We start from the raw sequence: 18863 nt of genomic DNA on the forward strand, positions 1-18863 counted from the left end.
AGAGGATTCAGGTCACATTACTTCTAAATCTGTTTCCATTAACCATAAAATTGCACAAATTGAAATTAGAAAATTAAAATTGGTTCATGGAAACAATGCAATTTTGAAAAAAAGCTTTTTGCTAAAAAGCTTTTTGCTAAAAAGTTTTTGCGCTAGGATGTGATAATTTTTCACCAGTATTCAATAGCCAAAAGTGGTTTTGAAAATTATGGTTTGTTTGTGTTTAAAAATGTTATGTAAGCTGATGTACTCTTACTTGTGTAAAGGACAATGAAATGTGGAGCCTTGAATGTTTTGCTGTAAGCCACAACCTTTGTTTAATATAAAAGTTGAATAAACTAATATCTCTATGAGAAACACTTACAAAGTAGCTGTTGAAGCTTTCATTGAAGTCAAACGAACAGCTTTTGTCTGAGGAGAATGATCTGGGAATGTCATAGAAGTCCTGTGATCCAAAATCTGTAAAAAAAACAAACACAAAGGGTAAAACATGTTGTTTATTACTAATCTGCCAAGACGCTAAACAGTATTAGCATTCTCATCCATGTTTTTAAGTAAGGAAATGCTTAAGGGACAATCAAGAGTTCCAGCTTCAAATAATAGTTACAGTAAGTGAAGAAGTGAACAAACATTTCAAGTGGTGTCTGTCTTTATGGATTTCAATGGTGAAGACGTGTAAAAATCCATAAAAAACATTTTATCACAGCAGAAAATCTCATTGAAAATTTTAGAATCTCATTTAGTGTGAAGAAAATCTGTTATTATTAACAGACTCACCACTGTCACAGTTACTGGCAGACATGCTGTTAAAACCTTTTTTTTTAAGGAAGCAGTTTTTATATTTATTTACTTTGGTTCCTTTGTCAGTAGATAAGGAAACAAAAAGAAGAGAGTCATTTAGGAAATAATGTCTTGGCTCAGTCACAGGTAAGAAAACATGCTTGCAGCTCCGGTTACATAAAGTCAAAAACTTGACTAATCCAGGATATTTTTCTGCTTTCTCAAAAGTTTCTTACAAGATTTTACTGAAATAAAGTTGGATTTAACTTTAGCATTGACTTTTTTCACCACTAGGGGGAACAATAAGTGGTAAATGGTTTTGCTCTGTTTTAATGAAAGTTCCTTTCATTTGCTTCTCTGTCTACTTTAAAAAAAACTTTTCTCCATCAGTTGGTCATAACAAAACCCTATCATATTCAATCACAATCTCCTTTTTTGATGGACTTTTTTATTTTATGTCTTTACTACTAAAACAAATGAAAGTAAAAAAGGAGAATTGGCGCATCCCTATTGAAATCCCAGTAAAATATTACAATTTTGTGGTTGTTAAATATCTAAATGTGCAAAAAGGCTGTAAACACTTTTTGTAAGACCTCGAGCACAAACCTTTGCGGAGCCGTGAACAGTCCATCGTGCCGATCGTGTTGCTGCGTAGAGCCTTGCTCCCGGCGCTCGTCGGCACGCAGTAATTTCCGTCCGTCTCAGAGGCCGAGCGAGGCACGCAGTAGGTGTCCGTAGGCGAGCGCTCAGCGGGGGGCGGCGGGAGCCCTGAGGTGGAGCTGAGTGAAGGTTTGGGCGGTCTGGGAGGGGGGACGACATCGCCCCCACCCTCCGAGCCTCCGACACTCGTCGACGTCGACATTGTGCGGGGGACCTGGTAGGTGGAGTTGGCGCCGGGCGTGGGAGGGATGTCGTAGCTGACGGAAAGATTCCGCATGTGCGACTCCACGAATGACGTCTTCCTCAGTGGTATGTTGAAGACGTAAAGTCCAGATTCGTCCCCGCCGTCCGGGTTGGTCGGAGGGGAGGTGGCAGACTTCGGGAGCAGCACCGTGTCCTGCGAGTAGCTGCGAGGGAGGTGATAGATGCCAGCGTCGGACGAGGTGGAGGTGCCGCGCGAGGGAGGCGAGTCGTAGAAGGAAGGAGCGGAAGCTGGAGGCTGATGCTGCGGGAAGAAGCCGTTGTGCGAGGTATGTTTGGGTAAGGAGGTGGCGGATGGGGGCGTGCGGTGGGATGGGAGGTTGTCATTCAGGTCCGTCTCTGAAGAGGTAGACTTGGAGCACTCTGCCTGGGCCCTGAGAACAAAACACACTTCACTCAGAGGAGCAGAAAACCCACACAGTCACAGAAATCCTCCACACCACTCCGGCAGGCAGAGTTAATGACAAAGTTATATTTAATCAGTTACTTTGGCAACTTTTATTATATTAGCATTACTTTGTGCATCACGTAGCAGGGTTTCTGCAACTCAAATTTAAGTCTCTTTAAGACAGGGGTCTCAAACTCCAGTCCTCAAGGGCCGCAGTCCTGCAGTTTTTAGATGTGCCACAGGTACAAAACACTGGAATGAAATGGCTTAATTACCTCCACCTTGTGTAGATCAGTTCTCCAGAGCCTTAATTATTCTATTCAGGTGGTGCAGCAGAGGCACATCTAAAAGTTGCAGGACTGCGACCCTCGAGGACTGGAGTTTGAGACCCCTAATTTAAGCCCATTCTAAATTTTATTTAAGAAATGTATCACAGCAGAAAACTTACTAACTAGGTAGTAAAAGTATATTAGCAGGTGGTTAGCGGTAGCCTGAACTGCCTTCAGTCACACAATAAAGTGACTCGATGCTGATGATAAGGTGTTACCCGATGAAAAGTCAAAAATATTTTTACTTTGTCCTGCCATTACAAAATTTAAGGCCTTAATTTTACATTCATAAATTTAAGACTTTTAATAATGTGTGGACACTGTGCATAGTGAACAAAAGTAATGGAAAAAATCCTGGGTAGCTTAATATGCAGGAAAACACAAGTTGAGAACATTTTAATCTCAAAGTGGGTTACAAAAACATAATAAGAAAAACGTCTCAAAATCCAGCATTAATATCACCCATTTACATTTAGAGTGATGAATAAAGTGATTTTCATTCCTGTGATTCACAAATGTTTAGCACTCCACACAGGCAGGCAGGTCCAGTCGGGTTCTGGCCACTCACACACTAGTCTGTGGAGGTAGAGTCCTGCTCTCACACTCCTCCAGGAGCAAATATTCCTGATAGCCCTCCAGTGGGGCCCGACAGTCCACTGAGCTACAAACACCATCCAGCAGGAAGGAGGAAGAGAGCAGCAGTGAAATTAGAAAACTTTTTAATACATTTCTAATATTTTCCAAATTTCTAGATTTTTTGTTCCAGTTTAAAACTATTCTAGGCAAGACAAAGAATAGTTTCACAATTCCAAAATGTTTTCGTCTTACTGTCGCCTTGTTTGAATGCGATGCCAGAGAAAGTGTAGAGTTATTTGTCTGACTTAAAGAAGGCAAATACATTTTCAATTGCTTACAAGAGCAACAAATGTAGCTAAAGTTAAAAAGCAAACACAGCCACCACTCTTATTTATGCAAGGCAGTTTTAAAACAATTGTCAAACTACAAGTGGGTGTTAAGCAGCTGATTTCAGTGTTTTCAGCAGCATTAGCATATAATATTCGATACTAAATTTAGTGAGAGTTTATTTCATACTTTCTTGTAGTTTATGATAGGGTTAGGGTAGCCCTCCCCCTCCCCCTGTTACAACTATAATAATCACTGTTATTTTAGCAGCAATGTCATTATGGGTTAGTTTTTTATTTTAAGTAAATCACATTCAAATTAAATTTTTAATGTTTTTAAAAATGTTGGAATCACATTAAAGTGTAGGAATAGTACACATTTTGTTTTTACAGAAATTCAGATTTTAATCTTATGGAAAATCAAATAAAAAATGTAGAAAAAATTTTATATTGTATTTTTTCCCAAAACATTCCCCAACCTGGAGAGGCATCACACACACACACACACACACACACACTACCTTTTATTTATTATTTCAGAATAAATTAAGAATAATTCATATATGAACATTGGCCAGAGGTTGGTAATTGTTTTGATACGGTATGTCCGGTTTTTATTTACAATTGTTATTATTGGTATTTTTATTATTAGCCACAGATTGTCTTGTCTTATGAGAGTTAGTTTATAATTATTTTGTCTATGTAATATAATTTATTTGTTGGCTCTGTAGCTCAGCACATTGAAGAAGCACATAAATATTATAACATGGTTTTATTTATTCATTTTTTGAATTATAATTATTGAGTCAGCAAGTAATATATTTCAATAAATTGAGATAAGGGGTAGAATTAAATAAGTGTTCACTTCTTCCTACTCCTTTTCAAACAGAAAAATATTGGTAAACAAATGATTTTGTTCTTGGTTATGTATGCAGATGTTTTCTCTGCCCTACTGATTGCTTGCTTTCTTGTTTTTAAAAACCTGTTTGAAATAAATCAAAATCAAAAATTTAGACAATCAGTGTCACCTGTAGGTTTCAGGCTTTTTGCTCTCACAGTTGGCGAGCCACAGGTAATCCTGCGGGTCCTCTGAACTGGACTGAGAGTCCAGGTGTCGCACGCTGACCGGCTGGTATGGAGGAGGGACGACGCCCAGCAACGACGGTACCGGGCCGACCATATTAACTAACGATGGGTGTGGAGCGGTGTCCACGACAGCGCCTGACGGCTGGAGATTTTTTGAATTATCTGCAGGAGAAAAGAAAGATGGTTGTGGTTAACTATGATTGAAAATTCATCTTATTCAGAACAACAATCTGAGAGAATGTGAAATATATTGTGGTACAAAACAGCAAGCGAGACAACAACAACAAAAAGCCAGCATAAATAAATTGTGCATTTAATGCCAAGGATGTAAAAGTCAATGGAGATTTCGATTGGGTTCGACCGTGCAGTGTGTCCAGCCACACGGCAAGAGCACGCCACCACACACGAACCGATTTCTCTCACCGACATTCAGATTTCACACAGAAAATCCCGTAAAAATAATAATAAAAAAAAACACTACATCACACGTAAATTTAATGTAAACAAACACGGCTGATGACGTAGAAGCAATAGTGATAGTTTGTGAGCTTATTTTAAGCGATAAAAGATGTGACAAAAAGAAAAGGCGTTGGATAAAAGAGTGGAGGACGGGGCTTTTTCGTCTTTACTCATTTGTGTGTTTAGGCTTCATCGGTTAATTAGTATTTATCGTTTTAATGTTTACAATTACATTGAGAACAATGGGCACAAAATAATGGCTACAAGTCCAGTTAACTAATTGTAAAACCAGGCATTAATCAATGCTCTACTAGAATCTACCTGTAATGCATGCGACCAGCGTAAAGTCCTGACTGAATGAAAATCATTATAACCCATTTGTGTCACGTTAACAATGAACAGATGAAAAGTTGCCAGGTATACTGCACTAGCAATTTCGCTCCAACTCCCCTCCTTGTCATTTCTGTGGATATTTTTTGCACGAAATGTTGAATAAACATTAATGTTGTTTCCACTTATCATTTCCGATGTCCGCTGGACTTTGGGTTGCGCCGTGTCAGGTGTTTGGGATTCCCCTCCGTGCTTTTCCCTCAGAAAGTACAGGGGAATCCGTGCTTTCTCACTGGCTACATGTCACATTCAACAGGGTGCGTTTTCACTCCCAGTCAGGGAAAAACCTACACTGCAGTGATAAATTGGCCAAGACAATGTAACATGTTGAATATGTGCATGCCTGATTTATATCGGAGCGGCCACATTCTACCGACTGGACCTGATCAGTCATAACACACTACAGGATGATCGGCGACAATCGTGGTGTGAACTGGGCTTAAAGTAGGAGTGAACTATTGCATCAGGTAGTCGGATTTGGCCGTCTTCTCTATTTAAATCTAATGATTATTGAAAGGCAAGACAGTATACAGACTTCATAATCTGCACTCTTTTGGTTGAATGCAGTATTTATTTAGTTTTTATTCAAGTGCATTTTTATTAATGGAGACTGAGAGCCAATTTTAGTTTAGTTTTTGGTCGTTTTATTTATTTTGTTTACCAGTTCCAGCATTAAGCGTTCTTTTGAAAATAAAGTCCATCTGTCTTTGGCACCATTACATCAGTTTAAAATGGTCTTCAAACAATATTATTGTTTATTGCAATAATTTTTGGGACAATTAATCGCTCGTGATAGGTCTACATGTAAACTTCTGAATGTTTAAGTTTCATTATGTCTTTAGATGCGCATTTTACAATTTTTATTGAATTATTCGTTTGATTCTTTTGGTGGATCAGACATAATTAGAATGACACAGATTTAACATTTCAATATCTTAAAGGCTTCAGGGAGATAATACAGTTAAAGTTTTATGGAGAAAACTAATAGGTAGAAGAGGCAGAACAAAGGGTGAGGACAATTCTCATTGAGACACAACAGGTTATGCAGGTGACTAATGAAGTTAGACATGAAGCAAAACAATCAGCTGGGATTAAATATACACTCAAGCTGTTTCTTAGCAACCTAATTTTAATACGACACTTCAGTCAGAAACATTTTGAGCTGAACTGTATCGACTTTTAATCTGAATACTGTCTGAACATGAAGGTCACATGTACTGAACATAAACTGAACATGGAGAAAAACAACCCCAGGAAAAGTCATGTATTTCTTTACATTCTCATCAAATCTAAGCTCTGAACTGAAGCTCCGGTCAAAGGTGGTAAACGGTAACAAACACCTTCTCGATCAATGTAAGAAGGCACCGAAGCGCATCATTTCACGATTCGCACCTAAATAAAAACTCTTGCAAACTCATAATTAAAATCGATCGTGAGGCGAGGAACATGGATGCAAACAGCTGCTACCAGACGTAAGCCAAGTGTGGCGGTTCTGTGAATTTACATTCAAAGGGCCACATCAATAAGCATTCACACCTTTTGTTACATTTACAGCATGAACATAAAGGGACAAGTCAAAAGCTTTATTCATACAAATTCAGCTTGAATATATTCTAAGACGCTATTTCATCAAGGTCTTTGCTTTGTCGCTCAGCGAGTTATCAAATTCTTCTTTCAAAGCCTCCTGCTTCAGCTGCTGAGTTGAGCTGAAAGACAACATATGCTGATAAATATTTTGCCATTCTTCATTTTTCAATTTGTTTTGTTTTGTTCACACAAACGAGGTCCCAGAGTTCATTTCTACAGCACCTCCCAAAGAATGCACACCCTTCAAGATGTTTCCACATTTTGTCAGCGTTTTATGCATTTTATTTGACAAACTGACACAAAGCAGAACATTATTGTAAAGTGAATGGTTTCAATTTTTTACAAATTAAAAGAAAAAGTGTGGAATCCTTTGGATTCAAAGTGCTTTACTAAGATGAGTAAAGTAACAGGGTAACTCAGAAAAATGGACAAGATGTACATTTGTGCATAGAAAACTCTTAAGAGGTTTTCCATACAGGGATGTTCAGTTCAAGTTTTATGATATAAACGTACTGATTAATTATTGGTAACTAACTAACCAGTATAGTACAATTACTATTTACTTACTATATTTTAAACCATATTCAGTTACTGTGCAACTAAAAACTCATCTCAGGAGTGTTGCTGCAGACACAAGCAGTGGGAGGTGACAGTAAAGCAGGATCATTATTTTAGTAAATCTATCATTTTTTCAATTATTTCGACGATTAATTGGGTAAAGTTTTCACATTCTGTAGATTTCTTGTTAAACACCAAAGACTCTTTTTTAAATTCAATATTAGAAATACACTGAAATCTGCAACTAAATTATTTAATTTCTTTTTTAAATAAGGAAATAAACATTTCCCTGCCTAAAATCCAACAACAGCATTCCTTTAGAGAACCCTTTATCATTTTTATCATAAACTGTATCTGCAGCTAAACAACGTGAAAAGCTAAATACTTTCAACTTGACTTCACATCAATTAATCAATTATTAAATTAGTTATTTAAATTCACCAAGACTAATCTGATTAATTGTTTCAGCCCCAATTATAAGAATTTAGCTGTGTCTCAGATACTGGAAGATTTGATTAAATGTGACAATATAGGAAAAAGTTAAAAGGGGGTGTGGATACTTTTACAAGGTGCTATAATTACATATAAAATCATTTAAAATCTGAACATTTGCCTTCGCTGCAATCTTCTTTTGTTTTTGATCACGTACAGTTTTAAGTTTTGAATCTTTAGTGGAAAATCGGAAACATCCTTGTTGTGTATAAATTTGCAAATTCTATAGTAAGTCTGCATTCCCCGAGCCCAGCAAATTTTATTTTTCTCCAATATTTGTTCAGCTACACAACCCTTTACAAGTAGGTTGGCCACATTCGAGTGGGAGTTGGGTCACTCATGGAGAGAAAAGCAAGCAGAAAGACAGCCAAGGACGCTTTTTTATGAGCGCCGCGAAGGCCTAGCTGCAAGAATATCAATCTGTGCAGCAGGTTTCTCCTTGAAAAGTCTGTGAGTTTTCTCATCTAAAGTTAAAAGGGAGCTCCAACAATCCTGTAAAACAGAAATGATAAACGCTAATATCAGCGCTTCCCTGCAACACGAGCCGTGAAAAAGAACTGGCAGCATGGTTTCAAGGATGACCTTGCAGCAGCCTAATCAGTAACTCATTTGTAAAAATTCAAAAAGAAAATGAAGCTTAATGGTCTGAACTACTGGACTCGTTTTCAGTGGCAATCGCACTAAAATTTGCACCAGTTTAATAGCGGAGGAGGAGAAATGAGAGACGGCTAAGTGCATGGTGCAAATAGCACAGATTGCAATTTGGCCCCGAGACGAGAGAGAAAAAGGAGTCGGCAAACAGGAGAGAATGAAAGCCAGATAAAAGGCCGGGAGCGAAAGAAAGTCGGCAAGACCTGCAGGCACACAATGCTTTGATTATCCAGTACTGGGAACAAGAGTAACATGAGCCTGGATGCACACATGGATCAGCACATGGATCATTAGACCTTGGCTAAGAACTGTGCTGAATAGAGACTTTCTTCCACATTCAGCTCACTCACCTAACTCTGTCACAGAGAACAAGACATTTGGAGAGCAAAATGTGACCGTAAGCAAATAGATACAGAGAAATCAACATAAAGGCAGAATCAAAACTAATCAATAACGGCAATATGTTGACTCAACATAATCCAGGACAAATTAACTGAAGTCTTAAAGCTTGTCAAAACAATGATGTTGCGAAATAAATGTTTGGATGAAAGGCTAAAAAAAAAAAGACTAAAATAAAAAAAATAAAAAGCACACACACTGCTCTGTCAACCATCCTTACCCTCGTCAGTAGGGTTAAAACCACAGATGTCGCAGATGTTGCGCACCCACTTATTCATGTCTTCTTCGGTGTCGGCCACCAGGTAGAAAACGCGGTCGATCGTCTTGATGTCGAATATGAAGCTGTTCTCCAAGTCTTTCTTCCTGAACGACAGCCCAGCATCCACCTGAAACGATAAGTTTAGTTGCTTTTTATCTGGGCAATTATCGTTAGCTACAGCCCTAATGGACGCCCAACTTGAACTCTGATCTCTGGTGGAATTTTTTTTTAAAAATGGTGGTTGAACATAAACCCAAGATTCCTCAGGACTGTTGTTAGAAGCTGGTTTTTGAATATAAAACATGTTTACAGCAGGTTGTAAGGTATTTTTGGCAATATAATAATTATTAGGATTATTGTGTGAGGCTTAAAATGGATCGATACAGTGCTGAATTGACTTATTTATTTGATAACGCTGCACCAGTGCAGCACATCAAGATACAACCAAAAGCTTCACCAGCTTGGCCAAACAAGTAAAAAAATAAACTACAACAAACATTCTTTCAAATGGTTCATGAAATTTCATTAATGACCTTTTCACAATATTCAAATTTTCTGAGACACTGACTTTTGGGTTTCCATCATCTGTAAGCCATAACCATCAAATTTACAAGAAACAACAGTTTGGAATACACTGTGTGACAATTCCATATTAAATTTGAGACGACTGGCAAGAAGTATTCCACATTTAAGAAATATTCAAAATTTTTGAGAGGTACTAGTACATTAAATAATTGAATGAATAATTTTAGGTGCAACTGTTTCTATTCTCTAGCATTCTCCAATCAAACATCCCAGAGATAAAATACTGTTTGTTGCTTCGAACATGTCAAACATGAATAAATCTAAAGATTAAATTTTTTGGGGGGGTGGAGTGAGGAATCTTAATGTTTGAAAACTTTAAAAAAAAGAAACTAAAACCTACTTGTTGACATAAGTTCAGGTCGATCACTCGAATGGGCTTCTTGGCAGTGTCATTCTTGTAGTACTCCAGCACATCTGGGTCGCCTGTCATTCGGCCACTGCGAAGAACAAACCACCGCTTCTTCCATGCCTGTAGGGTGAGAACAGAAACGAGGTCAAAGGTTATATGCATGTTCTCACCATGACCGTGCCATTCCAAGATTACCGCAGTATGACCAAATGCCTTATTTTGGGCCGCATAGCTTGTGTGCCCTTTCCACCAGCTAAAATGCCCTCACTGGAGAACAGCAAGAGCCGGAGGGAAGAGCCCCGCAACCAGAACTATGCGTCTGGGTTATCCAGAACAAAAGCTACATAGTTGGCTGTTGCACTTTGACTTAAGTGAATAACCAAATCTATAAAGAGAAACGGGCAATTGACTCATTTTGTTCAAATGCATTTTGCAGCCTCTGCAGAACTAAAGACCAGCACACAACTCACTAAAGTTTAAATTTAGAATCAGCAGACAGAGGAAAAGCAGACAAAAGGAGAACAGATATATAACTTCACAGGCTGTACGCCATAAAAAAGGTTTTATAGACAACAGTGGACACCCAATTCATTCTAGCAAAGAAATTAAGCACTACAACAAAATAAAAAATACTGAAATGAAATCAAAACTACTATTTATCCTAAAGGGAGATTTAAAATTGTCGTAACTCAAATCAGTGCATCTTCAGAGTTGTGATGCTGTGAGTAGGAACGATGTCCAGTAGCAGTCAGTTTTGCAACAAATCTGTAGACATCTGACTTAAGTATGTTGGTGTATGCCCAATTTCTGGCAGTAGACGATATTCTACAGTAACATGTCCTGGGTGAGACAATCAGTTATTGGCAAGCTCTGCTAATCCACCTCATTTGCTTTTGCAGCTTCTCTTTAAATATTTGTCTGACTGTATGTATGATTAGAAAGCCAGGCAGAGACACATTGGATTTGGGGATAAGATCGTTGCCCATAATGATTGATTGAAGAGACAATTTGAACTTCCTCCTTCTCTCTCTGCTCTTCAAAATGATTAAAAGTTAAATTTTCAGGCATATAGTATCAGAACTTAAAAGTAAAATTTATATTGGGTTTTTGCTTTTTCCTTTTCATCCATGAAAAGATTTTTAAGAATGGAAAGGTTTGCATCTATGAAATCTTTTCAACTCCTCTGGAATTAGGGGTCATAGTTCGGGTATAATTTAAGATTTCAGATTAGCTTCTCCTAGTTTTTGAAAACAAAATACCTTGCTGCCATAGTTGTCACAATAACCATCTGAAAAAAAGAACAAAAATACTTCCAGCTGCACTGCAGCTAAAACCAGAGAAAACAACTGTCCAAAAAAGAAACTCCTCAAACTCTCAAGAAGATATTCTTGAAACAAACTGGACAATTTGATGCCTGTGACAGATTAAAAAGCACTGGGATAATTTTGGTCTCAGCTGCCCTTATTACAAAACAAATCACTGGCATCAGATTAAAAATATCACAGCACATCTGTAGTTTAACTGCACTAAGAGCTACAGCTGCACAATATTAGGAACAAACACAATCTCAATCTAATTGTTATTGTAATTCTTTTTTTCTGCACAGTCTCTCTCTGGTAGGGGAAATATATTTTTTGAGCAAGTTAAACTGTGATGAAACTTTTTTTTTGTCAAATGTGTCTTCAGAATGCTTGTCACAATAACAAATGTTGCAGGACAAGACACTGTCCCAGAAATTATTGTACTACACAACAATATTGTTGCTTTCAGACCATTTTCAAGTAATCTATTGATAATGGCAAAATAATGCAAGTTCACTCTCTCAAAGATTAATAAACTTTAATCTTGTAAAAAAAACAAAAAACAAACTTCCCACGGGAATTGAAAGATATTTTAAATGTCCAAAATAAAAATATAACCAAAAACAATCAATAAAAAGGAAATAAAAACCACAATCAACTTAAACCATATATAAAATGGATTATGATGTCTCTAAGCAAAACTGCCCTTCAAAATAGAAATCATCGAGCTCAGTTTTAATTTATCTTGTAATTAATTGATTAATTGGAACATGCTTAGTCATCGGCTGAAGTAATATACACTAAACAACAAAATTCAGATGCAGTCAAGACCCAGCTGATAAGCAACTGCTATAGAGATTAGACAGAAGACCAGAATGACCACAGATTAAACAAATCAAACTGAAAGCTTTGTGTCTGTGTGAAGACAGCGGTGTTGTTTTTGTTTTTGTCTTTTTTCAGCTGTTTGCTGTCCACAGGGCGTCCCTTTGTTACTGGGCCAAGCCCCACACCGAGACACATCATCCGCCTTTTCCACTTCACAAACAAAACGAAGACAGTTACGGAGATGTGAAGGACTTGGATATTAAGCTGTAAGCTGTAATTCACATCACTCTCACATGCAGTTCATGTTTTAAACATTTCACTTCAAAAAGCCTCAGTTGTATAATCACAAATACACCCACAGAGTCCAAACGAGGCCTAAAGTTATTAAACCCAGAGCCCCGGAGGCACGGCCACCTCAATGTTGAATTTAATTGCAAAAGCTAAACTGACGGCCAGTGTTGTGTTGGACAAAGGCAGTGTGGGTGTGGGGAGGGAACCTCTCTCTCCAGCATGTGACAAAGCAATCCTGGGTCATGTTACCCTGAGGGGAACAAGAGGACCAGGAGCTTAGGTTACAGCCTGGCCAAGCCTCCCCAGGCTGATTGCTGACAACGGGGAAAGTCGGTCTTTGACTAGGACTTTCCAACAAACAAATGCATTTTTATATATTTTAGTTTACCTTGAACATACATCAATTAGTCAAAACAACATATATAAAACTAGAAAAAAAAATACTCTCTTTAATCCAGCTTCCCTGTTCCACAGCATAATACCATCGCTACCAAGTTTAATACTCTGACCAGTTTGGGATGCGATTCTTGATATTTTTGTTCACGAAGGAGGGCTTCACAGATCAGCTGTATTTATACTGAGATTAAATTACACACAGACTTCTGAAAGCAACAGGTGGTGCAGGATTTCATTTGGGGACATTACAATATAGGGGCTGAATACAAATGCACACCACATAATGCTGCACAGTATATCATTAATAATGAATATCATTGTAGTGTGTGCAATATTCATATCACAAAAGACTGCATGCAAACATTGTTGTCTAATGTAATCCAAGTCTTGCATTTTTAAGCTAATGTAATATTTAGCCACACAAATGACAGAACAAAACGCTAAAAATGGAAGAGTGATGGAAGAACAGATGGCAAAGAGAGAAAAGATGATAATAGGCTGATATTATGATATTATTACAGTATTGTTTAAAAGAGAGTAAATGTTGAGATCCTACCTAAAAAAACTGTCTGACATATTCTAAATCATAATTATCATGAAACAAAAGGATTCTAAGAAAATTAGTTAGTAATTTTTTGTGTAAAGTTAATTTAGCACAGAATGATTGATTTAAAAAAAACAAAAATAAAAATAAAAATTAAATCCAGGGTAGCAGGTGAGCTCCTTTCTCACTTCACACTGTGTTTTACTGTAGATGCATTCAGTCAATATATTGTATGCATGCAGGTTATCAGAAAAGCTGCAGAAATTGCATCAAGCCAAGTAAAATAACAGCACATTTGCATTAATGCAATTGCAAGGCCAGTACGTAATCTGATTTATCCTTAAAAGCTAAACTAAACCAGATTAAAAAACAAACAAAATGTTTCCTTTTGTTGTCATATTTATTTTAGCAACTGCTGTTTCTGGATACAGAGGCAGAACATGCTGCCACAATTCAGCTATTTCCCAATATTATATATAAAAAAAGTTTAGATTCTGTATCAGTGACAATGAGCCTGATCTGTAAGGACAGATCTATTCAGTCTGATTCTACGCCTTATTTTTGTCAGCTTCAGTTTCTTTATCATTTCTTCTACATTGGCTGAAGTTGTTTTGATTTGACTTACTTGACCAAGCTTGTGAAGCTATTGGTGAGTTTAAATGTGCTGTACTGGTGCAGAGTTATCAAATAAATTTGTAATTTAGTACATTTATGTCTGTGTTTAAAAATTAAAACATTTTAAGTCAGCACTGTTTTTTGCATCAGATCGGTAATGGCCGATACTATACCACAGATACTGGTATTGGGATGACAAAAGTGGATTGATGCAACTCTATAAAAGACCTATGAAAGACGTTGGAGCAGTTTTTAACAGCAATTCAGCTTTATAGCAAAAACCTTTTCAGGTAAGTTAAAATAATTCTGACATTTTTTTAATTTAAAGGGGTGGTAAAACATCAAAAACACTGGATACAACATCATGGTTTAAGCTTCTCAAGTATTTACACACTAAGTATTTCTGTCTCGTGACATACCTCACAAACAAACTCAGGGGTGTGATGAAGCGTGCAGTCCTGATTCAAGATATGCTCATTCCATTGCAGCCAATCCAAATTGTTCTGAGTCAGAAAGGAGTCCTAAATACCACAGAACATATTCACATCCTGTCCAAATAGGCTATCAAAATCAAATCTTAAACTTACAGAAGTCCCTTTAGCTTTGAGGACTCCAGCATTCATGGCTCCCAGTCTGGGACTGGGAGAGAATGGGACATTCCTGGACTGGCATAACCACAGTGTCTGACGACCCTTCTTAAACATCCGCCCGCCACTCCTGTTCCTCTAAGCTTCACATCTGATTGGATGAAACACAGGAAGATGTCCCACTATGTAATCCCTCCCATATCCCACAGCCAAAAAGGGGGACAGACAGAGAGATCATTGAGGGGCTCACCAACATGATGACAGAGGAGAAAGCAGAGGGGCTTAAGAGGAGATGCCAACCCAGTGGAGTCATGCTGCTGTCAGAGGAGGCCTGACCCAAGATCACTAGAGCATGAAAAAGGCAAAGGTGGAGCGGAGGCATGTACGTCAACAAGAAACGGCAGAATATGCATGAAGGAAAATCCTGAGCAGCTCCAGATAGTGGAATATGTGTAGATAAATATAGAGAGCAGGAATTAATGGACTCATTCACCAAATCCACAGTATTACTGTGTGTCACAGCAATTACAAACCCACATATACAAATAATGCTCTTGAAAAACATTCCCATTTGTAATGCGCTTCTTTAGGACACCAGTCTAGAAAAAGATAAAATGAGAGATAAGAATTTACTGTCCATTGAGCTTCTATGAAAGATTGCATTTGGCGACTCGATGACTAAAGAATTCAGGTTTTTGTTTTGGGGTTTTTTGCATTTCTTTTCGGTTTCTGAAAACCTTCACTGCTCTATTGGCATTTTCAAATGCTAAATTGCAGGAAAGCTGCAGTTTGCCATCCTTACTTCTTACTCATCGTTAGTTCTCAATCATTTTCTCTGACCTTTAATGTTTTCCAGGTAGTCTTTATGAGCTCATCCACTATAGACTCCCTAATGGTTCCTTATCTTAAAGCCTTAATTGATGTTTCATTGCAGTAAAGTCTGTGGTGGTGTGCTAACAACATAGTCTCATCGTCTGGCATTTTAGGAACTCCTGTAGATAAAATTGTGAAAGCCAAACACTCCTGGTTCAGTTGGCACATGTGAAATGATCTTATCCAAGGCTTGTCTGATATGAACGAAACAGAGAAGAAATGTCCAGGTTCAGAACAAGTTAATTGTTGATCAGAACGATGAGTTGACTCTGTATATGTTTTTTGCATGTGGGGTATTTCCCAACTTGTATAGTTTGGATTCTGCATGAATTTTCTCCATGTCCTTCCTGAAGTCCTTGTTTGGCATCTCTGGATCAGATTGCAGTTGGACAGTGGACAGTTATTGTTTATTGTTAATCAGAATATAGATGTATTAAACCAACAATAAAATGCAGTTAGTGGTGGGTACTTATCGTATTGTTTATCATTTATCATGATAAATTTCTTATAAGAGTTTTGATTTATCGTTGTCACAATAAATTCCAATTAATGATGTTTTTTAAAAAAAACAAACGGTCCTTATTGTGTGGTTTTATTATTTTCTCCAATTGAAATTCAGTTACCGTTTGCAGTTTAGCAATGCCAATCACAGTAACTGTACTTGGTGTCCTAAAGAAGCGCAAATGTGAATATTTTTCAAGAGCATTATTTGTGTCTGTAGGTTATGAATGCTGTGACACAGTCATACAGTTACTTTAAAAAAGAATAAATAAATAGTTCCAATTTTATTATCACAATAGTACTGCAAAAGTATCGTGATCAAACTTTAGGTCCCTAACATCCACCTCTACTTCCAGTTATTCATAACAGTGTTGCTACTTTGACCATTTTATTCACTGCTGCGTCTAGGGCTGCTGTAAACGAATATTTTAATAATCGAGGTACTCGAATCATTCGAGGAATCGTTTTAGCCCTAGTTGCGTCCATTAAAGCATCAATGAATATTACCAAATTTAAAATGCGAGTAAGCTGTAATAGTCATACAGTTTCCTAAAAAAGTTGCAATGAATAGTTCTTAGCACTTTTATCATCAAAATGGTACCACAAAGTGTTGCAATAAAACTTTACGTCCGAATTGCCCGCCCCTACTCATTTGTGCAAGCAAAAAGAAGCATGTAGGAGTTTTTTGAGTATAATATGTATTCCCATATGGAGGAGGAAGAAATGCAAGTCAACCTTATTTGCCAAAGTCAAAGCAAGAACCAACAAAGTATGAAGGAATTCAAAACTTGCTCATTTCTTTAATTATGCAACTACTTGAAGACAAAGAAATTACAACTAGTCTAATCAATCACGAGTGGGAATGAAAAAATTTAAAATAAAATAATAAATAAAACCAGTAGGTAACTAACCGCTCCACAATAATTAGGGTTCTCAGTCTCTGGTTTTACAGCTCTTAAAAGCTGAATTGTAATTCATAGGTTAGACAGCTTAATGCAGCATAAAAGGTCTTTAAGTGCACTAATGCCAACAAGCAGTCAACACAGACTATTAAGCTACACAACTTCATCTTTAGTGTCCTTGTGACTAAATGACGAAATATGTCAGAAGTAGTAAGGAGTCATGAATCGAGTCACTGAAATAAGGAGGCATGCTGGCTCTGTAACAAGAAATAAAACATGGCTTACGTGACTTTCATTTCCCAGTAAATGTTTTAAAACCCACTGAGGAATGCAGACCCTCCATTGGGTGCTGTTTTTTTCAATGCTGTGCACAATTGCAAATCATTTAAAATTGCTTTGAAGTCAATAAAAAGCTATAGATTCAGTTGCTCTGCAATTAATGTTTTACAAAAAAATAAAAACTGAATATTTTTAGCAACCAGCTTGATTTCTTTAATTATAAATATTTTATACAAAATAACAGTAAAAATATTACACTAAAACTAAGGATACCTAAAAATCCCCACATTCCTGCTCTGCATCACCATCACAGTCACATGACCAAACAAATACCACATGGCCAACCTCCTCCCCATCCCGAAACAAAAACAGCAACAAAACTTTAAAAAAAGGCAAAAAAATGAGTTTTTAATGTCGGCCTGGTTTATATTGGACTGATATAATGCCATATTGCATTTTGAACCCAGGGCAACCAATAGAGACTTCCAACTTCCTACAAATGAATTACAACTCGTGTCGTATTTTTGGCAGACAACTGGGAACATGCAATTAGTTACACACTGAATGCACAAATATGTTATTGTGTCTGTTTTAGTGCACCCTGGGATTTGTAGTTTTAGGAACAACTAATATCCATGTGGCAGTTATAACTCAGACTGAGATTTCCAGGACCAGATAAAACTGCAGCAAGTTTTGGGCACAACATTGTGTTCAATATCTAGCTTTCTAATGTGCAAAAATGAATCAAAAATTTAAAACTTCACACTGGTCAATCCCAGAAGACATTAAAAGGTCAGAACAAAGTTGAGAAGGCTTTCAACTCTTGGGTGTGAACAGATTATTTTTTTGTACTAAAACTAACAGCACTAAGGAACTTCTTATGAGTCACAAAGCACCATTTCCTACTAACTCAAATTTCACAAGAATTTAACTGATTTAAATGAAAGTAAACTTTTGAAGGGGGCTTGGTTCATTATTAACCTTTTCAAGATGTTTTTAAATGAACTGATGCCTCTCTTCTCATCAAAAACAAAGACCTGAATTAAGATGCATCAGCATGCGACTGGCGGAGCCATCTGTCTCATCTGAGTGGGCTGTGGTTAAGTGACCTGCACCCCAGCTGTACTGACTCATCTTTGACTAGGACAGCTTCTCTGCTTGTTCCTCAGGACAACACACACACACACACACACACGCACACACACACACACACACACACACACACACACACATATTGAGAACGAAGAGACTGGGCGCAATATGCGTGGGGTGAAGTTGATGCAGAAAAGGTCAAGATTTAGATAATAAAGAATATGTGTTACTCTTATCAGGCAAAAATCATCACACAGAATACATTAGGTTCAGAAATAAACAAGACTATGTGCTGTTTGGATGACAGGTCCTTTTATTTCTACAGCATTATGACATAGTGCTGTAAAAAAAGTATTTGCTTCCTCAAACATTACTTCTGTTTTTTGTTACACCTGAATGTTTTACATAATAGAAATGATGATGAAGATAAACAAAGACAAAAAGCAGATTTTGAGCGATGCACCAATCACAATCTTAAAAAAAAAAAGAAAAGAAAAAGATCGCCGTTATATATTTTTATGA

General features: G+C 37.3%; 1 protein-coding gene across 20 annotated transcripts in view; it reads right to left on the minus strand.

Annotated features, from left to right (window-relative positions):
* gab1 (GRB2-associated binding protein 1) overlaps nucleotides 1-18863 on the minus strand; it is a 61788-nt gene that overhangs the window by 13763 nt on the left and 29162 nt on the right. For 9 of the 20 annotated variants that reach the window (XM_044113440.1, XM_044113436.1, XM_044113434.1 and 6 more), the window contains exons 1-8: nucleotides 14695-14745; nucleotides 14527-14628; nucleotides 10127-10255; nucleotides 9163-9328; nucleotides 4349-4568; nucleotides 2987-3079; nucleotides 1387-2075; nucleotides 365-459 (exon numbers count right to left, since the gene is read on the minus strand). In XM_044113440.1, coding sequence (XP_043969375.1) covers nucleotides 365-459; nucleotides 1387-2075; nucleotides 2987-3079; nucleotides 4349-4568; nucleotides 9163-9328; nucleotides 10127-10255; nucleotides 14527-14628; nucleotides 14695-14730 — 1530 coding nt within the window. In that variant the 5' untranslated portion in view covers nucleotides 14731-14745. Of the gene's footprint in view, nucleotides 1-364; nucleotides 460-1386; nucleotides 2076-2986; nucleotides 3080-4348; nucleotides 4569-9162; nucleotides 9329-10126; nucleotides 10256-14526; nucleotides 14629-14694; nucleotides 14746-18863 lie in introns of those variants that run through there. The other 11 variants (XM_044113441.1, XM_044113442.1, XM_044113447.1 and 8 more) reach the window with 4 other exon arrangements.

This window comes from Gambusia affinis, linkage group LG04 (assembly GCF_019740435.1).
Source record: "Gambusia affinis linkage group LG04, SWU_Gaff_1.0, whole genome shotgun sequence".
In the NCBI taxonomy this organism is placed as follows: Eukaryota; Metazoa; Chordata; class Actinopteri; order Cyprinodontiformes; family Poeciliidae; genus Gambusia; species Gambusia affinis.